At 37.1% G+C, this 20880-nt stretch overlaps 1 protein-coding gene across 1 annotated transcript in view; it reads left to right on the top strand.

Moving 5' to 3' along the window:
* Positions 1 to 6903: 6903 nt before the first annotated feature.
* CIMIP6 (ciliary microtubule inner protein 6) overlaps positions 6904 to 20880 on the top strand; it is a 32851-nt gene continuing 18874 nt past the window's right edge. The window contains 3 exon segments of the mRNA XM_036991329.2: positions 6904 to 7722; positions 11144 to 11333; positions 16480 to 16633. Coding sequence (XP_036847224.1) covers positions 7697 to 7722; positions 11144 to 11333; positions 16480 to 16633 — 370 coding nt within the window. The 5' untranslated portion in view covers positions 6904 to 7696.

The following is a 20880-nucleotide window of genomic DNA, read 5'->3' as shown; positions in this document are numbered from 1 at the left end:
GGAACTGATTTAGAGTAGGCGGCCAGGATAATCCCTCTCACTTCCTATAACCTCTCCCTTGCATTCTGTAGCTTCTCCAAATAGCTACATGTTTATGGATGACTACTCCTTCAGCTCCATCCAGCTGCAGGTAGAACAAGGAAGGCTGAGATGGCCAGGCCCACTGAGGCAGACCTGTTCTTTTGTCCAATTCCTGGAGCCAGAAAGTACAAGACAGGGCAAGGGTGCCATTCCTGAGTGCTGACCTTCAATACAATGATCCCACACTCTAGTAAAATCCTCCCAATCAATGTCCACTTCTGACAGTGTGCTGAGCAAGTTTGCTCTCCTGTGCGATAAAAAGCGGGTGGAGAGAAGGATGCCAGAAATGGAGCAACAGTTTCCTTCTGACCTGTGAACAAAGGCAAAATTAAGTTCCTTTCCCAAATAGGAGAGAAAGCAGTCCAAATAAATATAACTATATCCTAAGACAGAGTAAAGCAGAAATGAGGATGAGTTGTGGTAAAAGAATACACCATTTAGATCAGAGGATCCACTTTGTGAAGCTGTGAGACCAGTGGGGCCTGTGTTAAAGCAGAGATCATGCCATTCAAGAGTGTGAAGTCCAAAGCCAAAAGAGGGCTGAAAAAATACCCAAGAAAAAATGAAGCAGTCTGATTGTAATCTTTTTTGCCCAAACACCAAGGTCTCACTCAGGACACTTCAGGAGTCCAGTCTCTGCTAGCCAAAACTGCAGTGAAAAATTCCAGAAGCAGGGAGAAACTAGTGGGCTGGCAGAGAAAGAGTGGGGCCTAAATTTTAACATTTATTTAGGGAACATCTACAGAGAATCTGCCAGATGCCAAGCATTGTGCCCTAAGGCTCGGCGCACAGAAAGTAACGTGAGACAATCTCAACTTTTAAGACATTTATGTTCAGATAGTAATGCTGATATATAACAGTGGCTGAGCACCTCCCATGTGCTAGCAGTATACTAGGGACCATCTTATTTTAGCCTCACAAGAACACTATGAGGAAGTTATGATAATTATTGTCAGCTTAGATGAGAAAATTAATTTCAGAAAGAGAAAACTTGTTCAAAGTCATGTCACTAAGGGGTTCCAACTCATGGGCACAATCTGTGACCATCATACTATATTCCTCCAAATACTGAATGAGAAGCAAAGAGAATATGAAAAACAGGAAGCAGAATTTCAGTTCTATCTATAGTCAGTTCAGAGAAAAAGATAGTAAGGGCTCTAAACAGAAAAAGAATAAAAAGTTTTCTTAGAGATGGTAAAAAAAACCTAAAGAGTAGTAAATCATAAGAAATCAGTCACACATTACTACTATATGTGTATAGAAAATGGAAGAAAGTAGTAATTTTGGGATGTAACTCCATGAAGTATGCTCAAGATAAAATTACATGGTTTCTATACATCATATTTAATATAACCTCTAGTGTTCATTAGGTATATAACAGATAGAATCATTGTATTAGGGTTTCTGTTCTCATCCAGTCTAATCAAACCATATTCCAGTTAAACCAAAAGTCTAAAATTAATTACTTGGTCTTGTCTTCTACACTATTCAGGTCCATTTTAGAGAGAGAAATATGGGTTTGGAGTAGATTATTTTGTGGATGAGCATCTCAGCCTAATATTCTTGCACAGATGAAATAATGCTTAAATGAAAACTAACACCAGGCTCAACAAACAAGCAGAATCTAAAATACACACAAAAAGCGAGCAAATACAAATTTTGCAGAAGAGGCTGTTACCAAAGTGCATGCTGATGAAAACCGTACCTAGCAGTGGGAATTGCCTTGCCCTGTGAAATTAACTCCAAGAGGGTGAAGCTAGGACACCAGCATAGCTCAACTGATGCATTTAATAAAGGGAAGTTTGACAAAGCTCTTTGGTATGTCAGAACCTTGAACCTTGCTGATGCAGACAGGATTAATGTTAGTAACCCAGTGTGCAGACCAACACACAGAGGTGCAGACTTGCCGAACTGAGTTTCCCAAGGAAGCCCACGCCCTCCTTCACTGTGGTGACTCATTACCTTCAACATCAATGGCTCACAAGGCTTCCCTGTAGTCCCCACGTGGTAGACTAGCCATGATTCAGATAAAGTAAGGACTGAATACTTCCCAGAGCTGTTCCCTACATGGCAAAAAACCTGCAGAGGTATCAGATTTCTAATGCTGCTTACTCTCTCTTAAAATACAGGAAAATCCTGTAAGATTTCTTTTCTTGAATCTTAATGCCCATTATTAAAGCTTCAGAGGTTGCCAGAGAAAGAATTAAAAGCAGGGGGACCTTAAATTAGGTAAATCGTATCCTCCCAGGATTACGGTAAGATGATATAAAAACATGGCTAAGTTTCCAAACTCTTGAAAAGCTTACAAATACTGAAATAATTAACTATAATTTGAAGCACATAATACCATTATAATTACATAGGGAAAAAGGATAAGTTAGAATAATAGTTAAGTGATGACTTGTAAGATGTTTATTTGCCATTCCACCTTGAAAAGAATGACATAGGTCTAGGAGGTATTTGAGATAAAATTAAACTGATCCTTATTAATTAAAAGGGTTGTAATTTTTTACTTAAAACCTCAACACTTATTTCTTTTTAGGTACATTCCAACTTTAGGTCAAAACCCGTTTTTCTTTAAATGGAAGCTTACATTATCTCCTAAGTCTTTAGTTTTGTTACAGAAGGAAGCATTTTTTAAAATGTATCATAGGTCTACCATCCATATCAAAATAATGACCGCTGTTTACCAGCTCATTGGCATAGCCTGAAATTGTGCCACCATGTGAAGTCGTGAGTCAGAATTGTGGCGATTTGTGATTGTGTGTTTATTCTGATTGTTACTGGTTGTTTCATCAACCATGGAACATAAACCTAAGCTCTAACTGCTGCATGTTTGTTGAAATAAATTGTGTGTGGTGACATTTTATAAGCAGTTGGCACAAACTTAGACTTTTCACCTCTCTTTCCCACTAACTGAATGGTTATCATCTTCTCTTCCCCATCACAGCTTTCCTATCACTTTCTTCTCCTGTAACACTGGCCAATTTTACTCTTTCTAGTTATGTTTACTCATTTCCATACCATAGCTACATAAAGCCCTATTTAGAATTTTATGTTCAATTTTTATTGCCATGGTTTAAAGCAAGAGGCAGAGAAACTAGAAGTAAAGGCAATGAGGAAAGAGAGAGACTAGTCTAAAAACAAATGCTAGCTGTATCACTTTCTAGCTGGGTGACCTTTGACAAGGGTTAAGGATGGAGGGTGGGAATAATACTTATTGCATGCTTATTTTGTTCCAGGTATTTTACACATATCTATTTAATACAATAACCCTGCAAGATAAATTCTTTTACCTCTACTCTTTTGGGGCCTTGTCTTATTCGTTTATGTTTTACAGCGTAACAAGAGTGAATTTAAATAACTTATCAGAGTCACAGAGCTTTCTAACAGAGGTAGGACTTAAACTCAGGTCTAACTCTGAAGTTCTAAATGGAGTTCTCCCCCAGGGAAAGTACAAAGGATAGCAATTTGTATCATCAAAGGGATCAAGGCAGATTTTATGGGCAGAAGTTGAAGAACTTAAACTGCTTCTTTTAAAAGGTAGTTTTAATTACCATTTTTAAGATGCGGAGATTCCCTAAGGAGTTTGTTGAACATTTATTATCTGTGTCCATGAAAGACACTTGAAAATTTAAAGTAGTATATATTTTCTAGGATGTAAGGAAGAATTTATTTGGGTCTATCTCATTTATAGGGCCTATTGTTTGCAAGGTACTTTTCTAGGCACAAAAAATCTCAAATGAATAAATGTCTCATGGTCCAGTGAGAATAGACCAGAACATACAAGGTACTCAATATATGTTGGATTGCTCAAGAATTAGATAATAAAATATGCTAATGACCTGCAAGGAAGATGATTGCATCTCTGGAATTCTTCAAATAGAGTCAGAACAGCCCTAAAAAGAATTAGAAGACACAGAAACCCACCAAAACTAGACAGCTTAGACTACTGACTCCTAACTTTCTGAGAATGGTAACACCGAAACCATGTTACATTTTGCTTTGCTCCTTTCTCAAAAATTTTTATGTCCATAACTATTCATTCAACAAATCTTTACCACATGATCACTGTAAGATACCACTCTAGTACCAAAATGGGCCTTTATTGTTTTAAACACTTATGATCAGCTTTTCATTTGTCCTTTGATTATACAGCTATGGGCAACCATAGTTGGATTATTTCAAAATAAAACTTGTATCATGAAATTATTGAGATGGCTAAGACCCTTCAAATTCATAAAATAAGGTTTTTTCTTTCCATCAGGTAAACTGCCAAACTAGTGATTTCTAACAATGATTTTGGAGTAACCCAGGCTGCCTATAATTGTTTTGGGTATTTCAAGAAATTTCACACAATTTTTAAGATTTTCATTTACACATCTCTATGAATAAATATAAACAAACCCATGCATAGATCCAGGATTAACTATATCAAAGTGATAATTGATTTATACCCGAGACTGACTTTTTTGGGAGATGTAATACCTCATACTTGTCTTGTAACCTCTTTCTTAAAAGTGTGACATGAATCAATTAGCTTTGAACTTAGGCCAGAAGAAAACTTGGGAGTCCCTTCCATATCTGTAATTCATTTGAACCTATCCAACTTCAAGGATAGGCAAACCTAACACTAACATATCTCAGTCCCCTCAAATTAATGAGCATTTTGGTTTGAATTCTTATTGTCTAAAGGTAATGAAATAAAGACAATGTAATACTGGACTTGATGAACTTCTGCCCTACTTAGAAAAACAGGAAGAATACTAACAGCCAACTTTTAGTGAGTGCTTACTATGTGCCATGACAAGTTTTCTGCAGGTATTTTCTCATTTAATCCTTACAACACATGTATATGAGGCAAATATACTATCTTCAAACAACAAACAAAAAAAACAGAACTAGAGATAGCTTTGGCTTTATGCCATATTCTTGAAATCCTTACATGTATCACATCATTGTAAAGAACTGAGAGGAAGCTGGATCTTCCTGAGCCTTAGCTTTCCCATCAGCTTATACAACCATACCGTCATTATTTGGAACACTTTCCTATAGTTAGAAAAATAGTCTTGACAATTTTCTGCACCTATAACATTTTGGACAAGCAATTTCCATCTTATTTTGTTTCTTAACATCTGGTGGGTATTCCAGCTCAAAAAGCACTGTTATTTTTAACTTGCACAATATTAGTATACCACTTTGAATTATTCTTCACTGACAAGATTCCAAACTACCTAACACAAATGAGACAATTACATGCATTATTTAAGCTATAGTGTTCACTGATTTTCAGACATAAACTTTCCAATAGAATCACTATATTTTATAGATGGAAGGGATCATAAAGTTGATGTAACCTGACTACCTCTTTTTACAAGTGAGAATCTGCAAAAAAAGAGGTTTAAGTACCTTTCCTAAATCAGATTAGCTACTTAGCAATAAAAAAAGTAACAGCAATCCAGTGCTTTTTCCTATATAAAAAAGTCAATAGTTATTAGGAAATCCACATTATTTTGCAGTGCCTTGCAGAGGATGTACCAATAATAAATGATTAGTTTTATAATACTGTATCATCATCACTACTGTGATTATCAGTTATATAATGACACTATGTCTCAGTACTGTTCATAACTTTTTCCCATGTCTTGTATCCCTAACTAGATTGTGGTTTCCTTGTAGTAAGCATATATTTTTTAAATGTTTCTTATATCCCTTAATAAATATACACATATATGAACTGCTCAGCAGTTGGAAAGAGATTGACATAAATATATTTTTATTTTAGATTAATACTATGCAAGATAGAACCAAACAGCTGTCATCCTGTATAGATGGCAGGCTTTTTAATATGTTGTTTTGAGAGTGAGAAAGTTGAAAAAAATCCTCATTCCTTTTCAAGAAGCAATGGGGATTTGGTCTGAGGGTGAGTGGTTTTAGGAGCTGGAAGAGACTGGTGAAGGCTAGCATAGAAACTAGAGGGAATGATGAATACTGATCAGCCTTAAGAGTGCAGCAGCATACCCACATCAAATTGCTCAACAATGGCCCAGAACTTCTGCGTGGCTAGTCCTCCTCTCAGTACCCTGCCTGTATTAAATCACCATTTTTTTTTACCATTTTGTGGAGAAACTCAGGCTCAGAGAGGTTAGATCACTTGCCCAACTAAACCAGCTAATAAGTTGAAGAACCAGGATTTGAATGCTGAACCCAAAGCGTATACTCCTAATTAGTTTGATAGTTTAGAAACAAAAACAGTTAAGTATATGGTGTTTAGTATTATTCTGATAAATGTCTGACTCTTGCAGAAGCTCAATTGTTAGTTCCTCTACTTTTGGGTTTCCAACACATTCTCCCCTTATCTACCCACCCACTCCTTACTCCCCAAACTCACATACCTATAACCACACATTCACACACTCCAGTCTTTTTGCCAACAAGTTCCACACTCAGGCATCTAAGTAACTAGGTATCAAACTTCCTTCTCTTCACATACTACTTCTTAGGATTTAAGCTCACATACACTGAGTCCTAAGACCAACCTCCACTCATTAACACTTCTCCAGGTAAATGTAAACACATACTAATACTCTGGGTTATTGCACGTGCATAGCCATATACATAGCAGAATTCAATGAGGATTTTTCTTTTCCCATTATTTACGGAAATAAGTTACTGAGACAGATGCCAAAAGCATTTGTCACTGGTAGTAGAAACTAGGAAGCAATGGTGAAATGAGGTACAAAAGCCCAGGGCCAGAAAGTGGCCACAAGTCATCAACTGTTTTTCCTAGAAGCTTGCTTTTTTTGGGTAAGTTCTGCACAAACAAGCCCCAACCTGTTGCCATAGTCCAGTCCCCTCCACCCGATTCTGGACCCTGCTCAGGCTGGAGCAGATGCACACACCGCGGGGAACCTCATTTGCAGGGGATGTGTGTTCCTTTGCTCTGAGTTAATAATTGCCACCAGGCCGAGATGGGAGGATTTGTCAGAAATAATAGAGAATAACGACAGCCAAGCTTTCTCATGCAAAGACCAGTCAACGCAGCAGCAGCGAATCACGACCTGCACACTATTTAATGGTTCATGGGAAAGCAAGTTTCTCTCCTGCTCGCCTGCACTTTTGCAGCCAGCTTCGGCAGACGTGGGCTATGCCGGCAGCGTCCTGACAGATCTGGTGGGCGCGAGCTGAGGGGACGCCAGCAGCGCGGCCCCCAGAACCACCAGTGCCGCGGGAGAGGCTCCGGGAACCGCCCTTTGCTGATCCCTAAGGACCGCGTGGGCCCTGACAGGAACTCCACCCGGCCGGATAGGGGAAGGCCAAGTTTAAACGCAGGGTGTCCAGCCTAGGGCGGGCCTGAAAGAAGCGGAGAAAACCTGCTAGCCGGCCCCACCCGCAGCGCTGACAGAGTAGCCGGCAGCGAGCCGGCTCGGGTTAATACGCCTGCGCACCCCGGGTCCCGCCCCCACGCCGCCTGCGCGGGCCGCGCGTCCGGGGCCGCCGTCGCTTAGCAACTCCCGAGTCACAGTCGCGGGTCTCCGCGCGCTCTCCTTTCCCGGCTCAGTCCCTGATCTTCCCGTGAGGCTCCCCGCGGTCTCGCGTCAGGCCCTAGGAGCCCATGGAGGGAACGGAGGATAAGCAGCAGTAAGTGCTCCGGGTGGGTTTTCTATTTCCTCCAACGAAAAATAGTTTCCTCCTTCAGGGCAGCGTTAGGTGAGACTCGAGGGTTGGGTCCAAACGCCCCCAACGCTTTTCCTCTTCAGTCCACTTCCAGTAATTTCTACTAGTTGAGGGCTTACCATAATATTTTAAAACGACCTCTTTACTGGGCACTTACTGGGTATCAATCACTCAACATGCAGGGCCTGGCCTAAAATTTTAAGTCATCTTGAATCATTCACTTACACCCCACATCTCATGTACTGGTAAATTCTGTAAGCTTTACCGTTAAGTATCTATCCAGAATACCCGCGCTCATCCCCGCCCTGGCCCAGCCACCAGTGTCTCTTACCTGGATACTGGAGGAGGGTTTGGGCACCCCTTGCCCCTACAGCCTCTTCAACACAGCACGCAAGAGTGGTTGCAGCATGTTAGAGCACGTTCTCCATTGCAGAGTAAAGCTAAGGCTCCTGCAATGACCTATGAGGCCTGTGCAACGTGCCCTTTTTCCCTATCGATCTCTGCGGCTTGCTCACTGCCTCCATTGTGCCCCAACACAGGCTCACTGCTCTCATCTGTAATGATTCTCAAAGTGTGGTGCCCAGACCAGCACCAGCGTCACCTGGGGACTTATGAAACTGCAAATTTTTGCGGGTTCCGTACCATACACACAGCAAATTAGAAACTCTGAGAGTAGGGCATAGTAATCTGGGCTTTACAAGGCGTCCAGGTGATTCTGATGTACCCTAAATTTCAAGAACTACTGAATCAAGATGTTAACGATTCATTACGATGTAGAGCCAGGAGTATCTATTTCCAAGGCCTGTATTTTTGTCACTAGAACAGTGGTTCTCAAACTTTAACATAAAATAGAATGAACTAAGAGCTAGTTAGAGCAGTTTTTTGTCACTCTGGACCAGAGGTTATGATTTAGAAGGTTGGAATGGAGTCAGTGAATTGGTATTTCTAACAAGAACTGGTGTCAGTGCGGCAGGGACCACACTCGGAGAAGCACTGTTCTAAGGAAGGGTGCTTCTGCTGCAAAGCTTTGGCAATTAAAGTTCACTCTGCTGGGATACTTTTCCTCAAATAACCACTTAGCTAGCTATCCTCTTTCCTGTCGTTTTTCAGTAGCCGCCTTCATCATAATGCAGCCTCCACCCTATCTAAAATGCAACCTATCTTCTATATACATGCATGCCTTTCCCCATTCCCTGCTTTATTTTTGTCTTTAGCACTTAACACCATCTAATGGAATATATATTTTATTTACTATTTTATTTCTCATATGCCTTCTCCCACTAGAATGTAAGCTCTGTGAGGGCAGGAATTTTTGTTTTGTCACTCTTGTATCCTCAGTGCATCAAATAGCACCAGGCACATAATTCAATAAATATCTGTTGAAAGAATGAATTACTCAATGTTCTTCTGACATCTCTCACAAAAGGTATTATTGCTCTTACCATGCAGATAAGGAAACAAGACTTAAATATTAAGTGGCAAAGGTGGGATTCCAACCCAGGTCTGAGTTACTTCAGAGCCCATTAGTGTTTTTGCATTCTCCTTCTAGTAAAAGATTATTATAGAATCATATATTTCACTTATATATATATCTATCTATAGTCACTCACACCACAAATACTTAATCAAATGAATGTGAAAGTATGCAAGCAAATAGCCACAGCTCTTTCCTTCAAGGACTGATTCCAGTGTAAGTGTATTGCTGGGTTACAGGAGAAGCAGATGGAAAAAACTGATGTCAGTAATCTGCAGTGAAAAATCAATCATAACTTTTAAGTAAATACTCTGGAAAGGTAATAGAAAAAGCCTTAAAAGTTATTTATAGTTTACCACTAATCAGTTTTTCCAAATCCTATTGGTATGCAGGGAACTAGAATCCAAGGGTGCTGAGTGTTGTTTATACAGCTATTGGAGTGAGGGTTGGGAGTATATAGCTAAAACAAAGCCAGAGTAAAAACAATTCCAATAGATTCACCAGAAATATGTAAATATTATAATGGCAATCCATTTACCTGTGACGAACAGAACTCTTGTAACATGGTGGGTACATAACGATGAATGGAACACCATCTTCACCTTCACTGAACTTACTGACTAGTAAAAGGTACTTCTAATATGTAACAAAAACAAGTAAACAAAAAACTAGGTACATAAATTATGAATTGCAGTAAGTGTTATGAAAGAAATAAGTACTAAAATATGGATTACATGGGGGGTGGAGGGAGTGATCTAGGGAAAGCTTCTGAGGAGATGACTTTAAAGCTGATAAAAATGATAACGCACTAGCTGTGCAGGAAGCTGGGGAAGAGCTGCCTAGTCAGAAAGAACAACATGTGCAAATGCCCCACAGGGAAAAGACTGGCGTGCTCCAGGCACTGAAAGAAGGCAGGCTGGCTGGAGAAGTGAGGGGAGAGAGGCCTGTGTACAGCTGAAAAGATCAGCCAGGGCAGTCACACAGGGCCTTAGAACTACAATAAGGAGGAAATATTTTATTATAAAATGACATGATAGAAGAGATGGCCCTGGCTTTGGTTTGAAGTAAGGTAGGGGATATATTTGAAGGGCAATGTACAATGTTCAACAGAACTACTCACTTTCTCTGTAAACTGGGCTTCTTATTTACAAACTTCCCATGGGTCAGGGTTTTGATTTTAACAGCTTCTGTGTAAAAAGTATTCACATTTATATATTTATTCTTACCATTATTTTTCAAGTATGAAATTCTAAAATACCACTTTTTATGTCTGTTGCTTATTTAACAGAAGGTAAGTTCTATAAACGCTTTCTAAATATTAACATTTTTTAAAAATTCAATAATTTTCACCTTTATACCAGTGTAATTTTTAGAAGCAAAAAGTGGTAAGAAATTGAATTGATTGTATTGGAGCCTGCAGAGATCTATTCCTGAAAACATAATCAATAGTGGTCATTCGGTATCTCTTATAAGTTTGCCAGAGAAGCTTTTAATAGTTGTCCTTGTCTTCTAGATGGCTGAATTTACCAAGTAACTTTTAAAAAAGATGAGTTAAGATTAGCATGTGATTTAGCCACATGAATAAATACTGCAAACATGATTTGTAACCATGATTAAATCATTACTCTTTCTTTACTCTCAGCAAATGAAAGTCTGTACACTGCACTGGTATATTACAATGAATATTATTAATACAAGTCCCTTTATCTCTTATATGATTTAGAATAATGAGAAACCCTCCCAAATTTTAGCACCACAAGCCCTTTATAAGTAAAGCCTAAATTGTCTTGACTGGTCATCGAAATATATTTAAATCTTATTTTTTGTAATTATGATCATTTCATATGAAATGGCCTCTCATATGAAATACTCATTGGGATAAATGATTTACTATTTAATTCTGTTTTTCAGACAGCATGTTCATATAATGCATGTAACTGAAAAAAAAGAAGAAATCAAACATGAAAAAAATCCTGGAAAAAGTATACAACATTCAGTTCGGAGAGGACGTGTGTATTATGCTAAATTCATTAACACAAATGCAAGAACATTCAATGAACCAGTTCCCTACATAGATCCCAAAAAAGGGCCGGAAGAGCAGGTTGGACAGATGTTTGTTAAATACAAATGTAGATTTATATTCAGAAGCTGTTTTGCATGATTATTTGGTCACAGACTACTTAAAGGATATGACATATCTCATACTAATACTTTTTATAATCCAATAGTTAAAAACAGTAACCTGGAACTATTTTTGCAGAAAACTTTTGAAAACAAACTGTGTGTATAAAACATACATATATATATATATAATCATTTTCTAGAGTGGGTCAGAGATTAACCACTCAGCAGTGCTTTGGGGTTACTGAAGAAATCTCTATTGTATTTGTGACACATACTCTAATATAAAAATTTCCCATGATACTCAGTAACTCAGACTTTCTATCACATTTTAGCTACCATCTATTGAAAGGGTATGAAGTGCTAGAAATAAGCTGTTTTACATTGTTATATCCTTTAATCTGCACAATTTCTTGTTGAAATATTTTATAGAAAACTTACTCCAAAGAAGTAAATTAACAAACCTGAGATTACATAGTGGGTAAGTGTCACTGTTTTGTTTCTGACCCAGAATTGCTGGTGTAACCAAATCACACTTTTATTATCTTAATAGATATATTCCATTAATTATTATCATAATAGATATATTCCATTATCATAATAGATATATTCCATTAACATTTTTGATGTCAGATTTGTTGAGGTATAATTTATTGTGTTAGTTTCATGTTGCTGTTGTTACAAATTACTATAAATGTAAACACTTGCTTAAAGCAACACAAATTTATTAATAGTTCCGGAGCTTAGAAGTCTGGAGCTCAGTCTTACAGGCTTCTGGCAGGACTGGTTCCTTTTCCAGCTTCTGCAGTCTGCCTGTGCTCCTTGACTCATGGCCCCTTCCTCTTCAAAGCCTCACAGCATCTTCCAATCTCTCTGACTGACTCTCTTGCCTCCCTCTTCTAAGGTCCCCTGTGACTGCTCTGGGCCCACCTAAACATCCTGCATAATCTCCCCTTCTCAAGATCCTTAATTTAATCATAGCTACAAAGTCTCTTTTGCCATGTACAGTGAGGTGTAGTTCTATTTAGCTTAACATTTAAATAGAGATTGCTTTTAGTGAATGCTGTTGTTGCACAGATGACATCAACTGTTCTTGTCATAAAACAGCACACCATGATTGTGTGTGAATGTGAAATCTTGGGGAAGGAATTCCTGTAGTCAGATATGCTTTAATAATCATGTAATAAACTCTTACAAGGGCAGTTTTAAACTATTTTGTTTTGTAAATAATTACTGGCGATTTCAAAGAAATTGATAGTCCAGGCCTACACTGGGGAGTAAGTCTAGTAGAGAAATCCAGGTTAGTGAAGATCTCATCTTTCTTCCAAAAGTTGATGAATGACTCCCCTGAGCTCTACTTCAGGGCTGAATTTAAACTGCACTGTTAGCAGAACCCATCCTTACCTTTTAGATGCTAGGGAAAAAAAGGTGGTTCAAGAATAGAAATATAAAACATAAACATTTTGAAAATTAATCCAACTAATTTTCTCTTTTAGTTTGTAGGTGTTTTGAGAAAAGTAAGTGAACAAAAGTGTTAGCTGCTGTCAGCCAGAATGGCTGATGGGGTAGCAGTAGCATCTTTGTTTATTAGTGCTGAAAGCTAGAGTCCTTTATGAGATGGTGAAAGTAAGTTTGAAATTAAGAGGAAAGGTAAGAGAGGCTGACCATGGATATGAAGGAGGAGTTATAAGGAAACACTGAGGATGGAGTACAGACTTAAAGCATGTTTAATTTGGGCATGAAGTAAAGAAAATGTTCATATTTAAAAAACAACAAAAGCCTTAAATATATCCATGTCAAAGTACTCAAAGAGTAATAAAGAATGCTCATTTCACATATTTGTAAACTTTGTTCTTTTTTTTAAGATGACAGGTTTCTTTAAAGGCTGGGATGGTTTTTAAAAAATAAACTGGTTTATAGTATTGCTGGTTTTAAAATAAGAGTAAAAAAAAATAAAGATCACTTATACAGGTATACCTAGAGACATAAAATTGGGAGTGCTAGAAATAGTAAAAAGGAACTTTAGCTTAGTCACTTCCCATGAAAACTAGTAATGTCAACTCATGCATGTCTGAAGGCTTAGGGATAACAGAGGTATAACATAAAGATTGCATCACAGTAGTTTCCATATATGGTCCAGAGTGCAATGGCTATAAAGTCAGGGAGCTTTACCATTAGGAATCTCCAGACATCTCCCTATCATGAAGCCCCAGTGACTGTCATCCTGTCACGGGACAGCAGACAAGCCTTGTACTAGAAGGGGAGATGTCCTCCTTTCTCTGGGTCCAAAGTTTTGAACTGGGAACAACTATCTCTTTAGGTAAAATCCACTCCACAATCTACAAGAAGCCTAGACAGCAATCATAGTAGAGGACTTTTCCCAGTTTGGCTTGTTTCATTCTAGGTAACTCCATGTGAACCCCTCACAACCAATGTAAGTGATGGTACACAGGGAAGTGAATTTTTATTCTTAGTCTTTCCTTTCAGCATGAGGTGAAGATAAAAACAAGCTTCCCTTTATATCTTTCATCTTAAAATCTTTTATGAACAATGCTCAGGCCAAAATGGCATGCACCTGGACAGGGACATATACATGCTCTGGCTCTTCCAGGAACAAATCAGACTTTTCAGGCATAGGGCAAAACTATCCGAAATACAAAAGATGAAAACATTTTTGAACTGTAGGATTTCATTTTGAAGTGAAAATTCATCCAATTTATAATACTAATCAGAACACTTTTTCCAACTAGAGGGTCTTAAAGTCATCAATCACACTTTAGGAAAATTTGTTCATTATTTCCTTTATACTTGTGAAACTAAAGAAGTCATTTTGGTCAAGTTCTAGTTCAAAAGAAACCTTCTTGAAAGGTGAATTAATATTCTCCTTTAAGGATAGGTTTTGCATTACATTCTTGTTTAAGAAAAAGCTGAAGTCTGCCAGGCGTTTCCTAGAGGTTCACTTATCCCAGTCACTTCCCAGTAACTTGGGTGTTAGGAAAACAAGTTTCTGATAAACAAAAGAAGAAAGTACAAAGTGTACTCCTTAAAACCTTACCATAGAAGATCTTTCTCAGGATACTTATTTAGAGCCTCTTTTTTTACTTTTGAAATAATTTAAGTAAGTTTGTGATTACCTGGCTTTGCATTGCACAGCACATTTGATATAACAGTATACAGAAATTAGAAGCATGCAGAGATAGGTGGGGGGTTTGAATTGTGGCAGCTCTGCTGCCCACTAGTGATACGCCTAGGGGAAGTTAATCTGTAAAGTGAGTGTACCTACCTCTAAGAATTGTGGTGAGAATAACCAAGAATGCCTATGAATCCTAGATCTTGAGGCACAATAAGCACTATCATAATCATGGAGTAGAGAAGAGCTCCAAGAAGCAAGCACTCTGACAACAGTAAGACAAGACTATTTTCAGCCAGATAAAAGACACCATCTGTTAAGTAATCTGTTCTAGAATGGCCAGGATCTACGTCAAGCAGTCTTAATTTTTGTAATTCACCTTTTAGCTCATTCTGAAAAATGAAGCACTAGCTCATCTCTCCTCCAAAATTCCCTAGTTTCTAAATTTCTTTGATCTCTGCAAACTTATTCATTACTCCTGGTTAAGATTACATTACTCCTGGATACAATTATTGGCCTATAAACTGGTAATCATTTAAAGTTGCAAAGTGAGGTTTAACTCTCCAATTATTCAGGGTTTAGTTTCCTCTCTGGTTCATGCTCATCCTGTCTTTTTCAGGATGTCTGAAGATAATTTCTCATAACAAAGAACCGAAATTAGGGTAGCTCTGACTTTCATCTCTGTTCAGTGTAACCTTCTCCAAATTCTTCTTGATTCCTTGCTACTACAGATTTTTTTCCCAGAAAGCATTATTTTTTGCTGCTTTGTTAAACTGAATTTCTTTCTAAATTTCTTGACAATCTCCTAAGAAGTTGACTCCATTAAATTTTTTTTTGAATTTGATATTGTGCACCTCTTTTACACATGCCTGTCTCTACTAAGCTCATTAAAGAGCTAACTCCCTATGCAGTCACAAAGGTTTCTTTAGATGCCTCTTACTTTTTATATCAACATAGCTTCAATTACATTTTCAGAACTTTACTTACTAGAATCTCATATTTATCCACCTTAGGTCATATTTTTATGGTCTTTGACTAGGGAATGATAGTTGATTTTTTAAAAGGCTCATCTCCTTCCTTATAGCCAAGGTAGGGGTTTGATTATGCCCAAGGTTACTTTCATTATCTAGTAATACCCAAGAACTCCTAGGTATCACCGTTGCCTTCTCTCAAGGTTCTCATACTTTCACCTGATAAGCCAGATTTTTAAAAAAACTTGGTCAGAATTAAGTGGAGTAACAATTTCCCTCACTGCTTTCTCAACTTCTAAAACATCAAAATGTCATATATGCTAATGAAAAATCTATCAGTTCTTCCTCGTGTGTATGTAAATTAGGATTTACTATAAAAAATTCAGAATTATCAGAGATAGTTCATCTTAGAGCAGTTTTTCAAATGAGTAATTAGTGAGTTATATATAAGTCAATATGGGTTGCAACCAGCATTTTGAATAAAATAAAGTATCAATAAAAAAAGAGTAGAAAAATAGCCAAATGCACTGCATCTATTATTGTGAAACTTTTATTTATCTATATGCATTGTGTGCTCTTGCATGACATAAAATATATTTCATGATATGGGTCATGGACTAAAAACTTTGAAAACCACCATCATAGAGGATTATACATTATTTGTATTGCCATAATGAAAAGTATAGAACATAATTATTTAGATTAAATCATGTTTAATATATACATACATGTGTACATATATAAAAAATTGTAATGTAAAACACAAAAGTATAACTATCTTGTTGATTTTTACCACTCTGTTGATAAAAGCAAAGAATTCAGCAGCTGTATTTTAGCTAAATGTATATTATAATACATTTTTAGGTGTCTTTTAATTCAGTCTCTGTGAAAATATTTTTATTCCTAGATTTCAGAACTCTATATTAGCACTAGAATAGTCAATAACTTGAACTGAATTACTGAACATTCACAGACATTAAGCGGTACATGAAAATTTCTAAAGTATCCAATTTTTTTCCATAAAGGGTGACTGGTGGTCACATGGTAAAGACCTGGAGCATCCCTTCCAACCACCTTATGACACTAAAAGCACCCAGAGGAGTGACTTTAAAAAATCAACATGTCCATTGGTTTTACCAATCAAACACAGCAAGTGGCAAAAGCCTTCTTGTGGAATAGGTAAGGTTACCTGTGATCAAACCTTTTTTTTCCATTCTCTCAAGTTACTGCTGTCTAATTAAGATGTATTAGATATACTGGCACCTCTAGAAAACATTTTTCAAGAATTGAAAATATATATACAGCAAGTTCAGCCTTTGACAAGTTTGTTCTTTATTCTTTCTTGGTGGACAGCTTCTCTTCAAACACTTAACATAACATAATAAAAATTATACTGATCACCAGACTCTAAGTAAAAAACTTAGTAGGATTCTGCTCATTATTATTGCCACAAAATTTTAAATATTCTGACTACTAAAACAACACCATGTGGCAGTATATCTCAAAGTGTACTCTAAGGGACACTAGTTTTTTATGATATTTATAGACACACACAGAGGAAGTGGTCAATAAATTTTGCAAAAATTGTATTTATAAAGTTAAACATTTTTAAAACTATTGAACTCTTAAAACTCTTATGCTAAGCTTAAGCATAATGAACTTTCAAGAAGAGGAATAAAGAATCCTATGCTTCCCCACTTCATTGACCACATTACCCTTTATTCAGGAGATCTTCTCATGTGACTGGTATGCCACAGAACAATGTAGGAAATACTATTACATAGACTATTAAGACATTTTCAGATCTAAAATGTATTTTATCTAGCAATGTCATTATGAAAAACTAAGTATTCCACATTTATTCAAGTTGTATCTGTTTCCAAATCCATGTCCTGGTCATCTCTAGTTCTAGAATAGGATTTACAAGTCTTAAAAAAGTGCAGGATCAAGACAAAACCAAAATGTATTTATTGAGTCCCCATTCTTTAACCCATGTAAAACTTCATAAGCTAAACTTCAGAGAATTTTCTTAATTAACAATAATAACTTCAATTAATTTTCTTAACTTTTTAGTTCACAACAGTAGACAATGAAGGATTACACTTGGAGGTCATCAGTTCCTCACTTATAACCTTCTGGCCATGTGATTTTTCAGTCTAGTTAAATATGCAAAGGGCAGGTAGATTGGAAATCAGGACATTAGAAAATGTTCATATTCGGCATGATTTCCATCTCAAGTGTTGGTAGTTAATGGAGAGGGCTAACTGTTAGATAATATATAACAGTGGCCTCTCATTTAGAAAAGTAATAAAAGTTTCCACTTCTGATTCCAGATGGTAGACTAAGCACAAACATCTAAATCCCCTGCCTCCCAAGACACTATTAAATGATAGTGAAGTCATCAAAATATAAAGAGGAGGAAAATGAAAGGAAGAACCTTCTGAAATGTAGGAAGGAATGAAAGCTTATTCATGGATAAAAGAGAGCAAAGAAGCAATACCCTACAATATATAGGAGCTGCAGCAAAGAAGAGCCAATCTGCCTGAAAAGAACCAAAGCAGCTGTTGGTCCAGTCAGCAGGCATAGCCGAAGGCAAGAATAAAGTTGGGAGGCGAGAATCGGAGGGTTACTTGATAGTCTCTCTCTTAAATAACTGCTCAGTCATGACCACTTTACCCTAGCCCAGCATTAAGACCACCAGAGCCCAATGTCTTAGCCAGATGTCAACCATCTCACCAATTACTTTTTAGTAATTCAAGCTGGATTCCTATCATATTCACTTATGAATGGACAATCAAATGTTAGAATTATGGGAAATTATCTTTTTATGAAGGTTTGGAGGATAAACTCAAGGCAATATTAGAGAACATAAAACAATAACAAGCTAACAAATATGAGAGAATAACAGGAAAATGGAGAATCAGTCTGGAAGGTCCAAATTTTCTAGAGATCCAGAAATGAAAAGAGTAAAACTGAAGGTGTGATAACTATCAACACATAACGCTTATTGAACACATAACTATTTGTCAGACACTTTACAGAACCTTCTAAATATTTACTCATTCAACTGTCACACTCAGTGTAATATAATAGTATAATAATACTATTAATACCCTCAGTTTTCATATGAGAAAGCAAGCACAGAGTTTAAATAACTTGCCCAAGGTTACACAGCAAATAATTGGTATATGAACTCAGATAGTTTGACTTCAGTACTCATGATTATGACCAGTAGTCTACATAGCCTCTTGAATAATAATGTTTCCCAATATAAAAGAGATGTATTGAAAGGGTCTAATGAGTGCTTTCAATTATGAATGGAAAAAAGATACAAACCTACACATTATGAAATTGCAAAGCAATTATAAAGAGAAGATTCTAGAGGTTTCCATAAAGAGAAAGAAAGTCATCTGAGGAATAAGAATCAATAGGGAATCTACAAGTAGCACTGGTGCAAGATGCACAATGGAATCAACGTCTTCAAAGTTTTCAGGGAAAATAATTTAACCTACATGAGGATTTCTTTGACATGGATACTACAACCATTGTTTTTCAAGTGGTACTGGGTATGGGACCCATTGAGAAAGAAATGTAGTCCTAGCACAATATCTTCCTTAAGTGGACAAAAGCCATATAATTATATTATAAATGCTATTTCATAGTTTTCAAGTTTTAGCATCAATCTATAGACACAATAGGGACAATTTAAAAGTTACAGAACAGAATTGTTATCACCCTGAACAAGAAAAGTAAATATATAGTTGACAGAAGATGGAATGTAAATGGATGCTAGTTATTTAACATATAAGTACTCAAGAGATACCACCTGAAGTAGATGAAACAAGAAATAGAAGTTTAAGGTTGAAGTCAAAGGAACTAATAAAAGGACAAATTAATCTCTCCAGCCTTGGCATTTTTGCTGAACTTCAAGCTCACATATCCAACCAGATACCTACTTAACTATCTTTTAACATCTCCTCTCTGCTAGCTAATCTTTTTCAACCTTAACATGACTAGAACAGAATGGTTCATTTCCCCATCCAAACATATCCCCCTCCAGTCTACCTCATCCCAGTAAGTGCCATTTATTTCTATTCCCCTGAGTGCTCAAGTTCCAAAACTCCTTACTTTCTTTATCCAGTCCATCAGCAAGTCTTGGTAACTCTACCTCCAAAATATATCCCAAATCTTCTTACCAGTGCTGTGCAGTGAATATTATCCTGGTTCCTTTCTTTCTCCTCCAAAATTTTTTTCCACACCATCATAAGGATATTTTAAAAGATGAATTTAAAAAATGAATCACTCTACTCCTTTACATTCTCCAAGTACTTCTCATTGTTTGTAGAATTTCAAATTTCTCACCATGGCCTACATGGCCCTATTTGATTTACAGAATCTACCTACTTTATCTCCTATTGCTCATGCTATCATGATATGAGGATTTAGAGAAGGGACATATAACTCAGACCAAGAACATAAAGAGAATGATCTCTGAAACTCATATTTATTTGCAAATCAATTTATGCCTGTGCACTTGTAGTTGTATTACCATAACCTATATATTTTTTTATTGAGGTACCATTAATATACACTCTTGTAAAGGTTTCACAAGAAAAACAATGTGGTTACTACATTCACCCTTATTATTGAGTCCCTTCCCACACCCCATTGCAGTCACTGTCTATCAGAGTAGTAAGATGCCACAAAGTCCCTACTTCTCTTCTCTGTGCTACACTGTATTTCCCATGACCCAACACACACCATGTACACTAATCATGATTTCCCACAATCCCCTTCGCCCTCCCTCGCCACCTGCCCTAGCCCACCCCTCGCCTTTGGTAACTGCTAGTCCCTTCTTGGAGTCTGTGAGTCTGACGGTGTTTTGTTCCTTCAGTTTTTGCTTCACTGTTATATTCCAAAAATCAGGGAAATCATTTGATTTTTGTCTTTCTCTGCCGGATTTATTTCACTGAGCATAATACCCTCCAGCTCCATCCATGTTGTTACAAATGGTAGGATTTTTTTCTTTCTTATCGCTGAATAGGATTGTGTAGATGTACCACCTCTTCTTTATCCATTCATCTACTGATGGACACTTAAGTTGCTTCCATATCATGGCTATTGTAAATAGTGCTGCAATAAATATAGGGGTGCATATGTCTTTTTGAATTTGAGAACTTATTTTCTTAGGGTAAATTCCTAAGAGTGGAATTCCTGGGTCAAATGGTATGTCTATTTTTAGGTTTTTGAGGAACCTCCATATTGCTTCCCACAATGGTTGAACAACTTTACATTCCCACCAGCAGCATAGGAGAGTTGCCCTTTCTTCGCATCCTCGTCAACATTTGTTGTTCCTAGTCTTTTTGATGTTGGCCATCCTAACTGGTATGAGGTGATACCTCATTGTGGTTTTAATTTGCATTTAC

This window comes from Manis javanica, chromosome 1 (genome assembly GCF_040802235.1).
Source record: "Manis javanica isolate MJ-LG chromosome 1, MJ_LKY, whole genome shotgun sequence".
Lineage (NCBI taxonomy): Eukaryota > Metazoa > Chordata > Mammalia > Pholidota > Manidae > Manis > Manis javanica.
The sequence above is the reverse complement of the archived record's forward strand: the minus strand, read 5'-3'. Positions and strand labels throughout refer to the sequence as shown.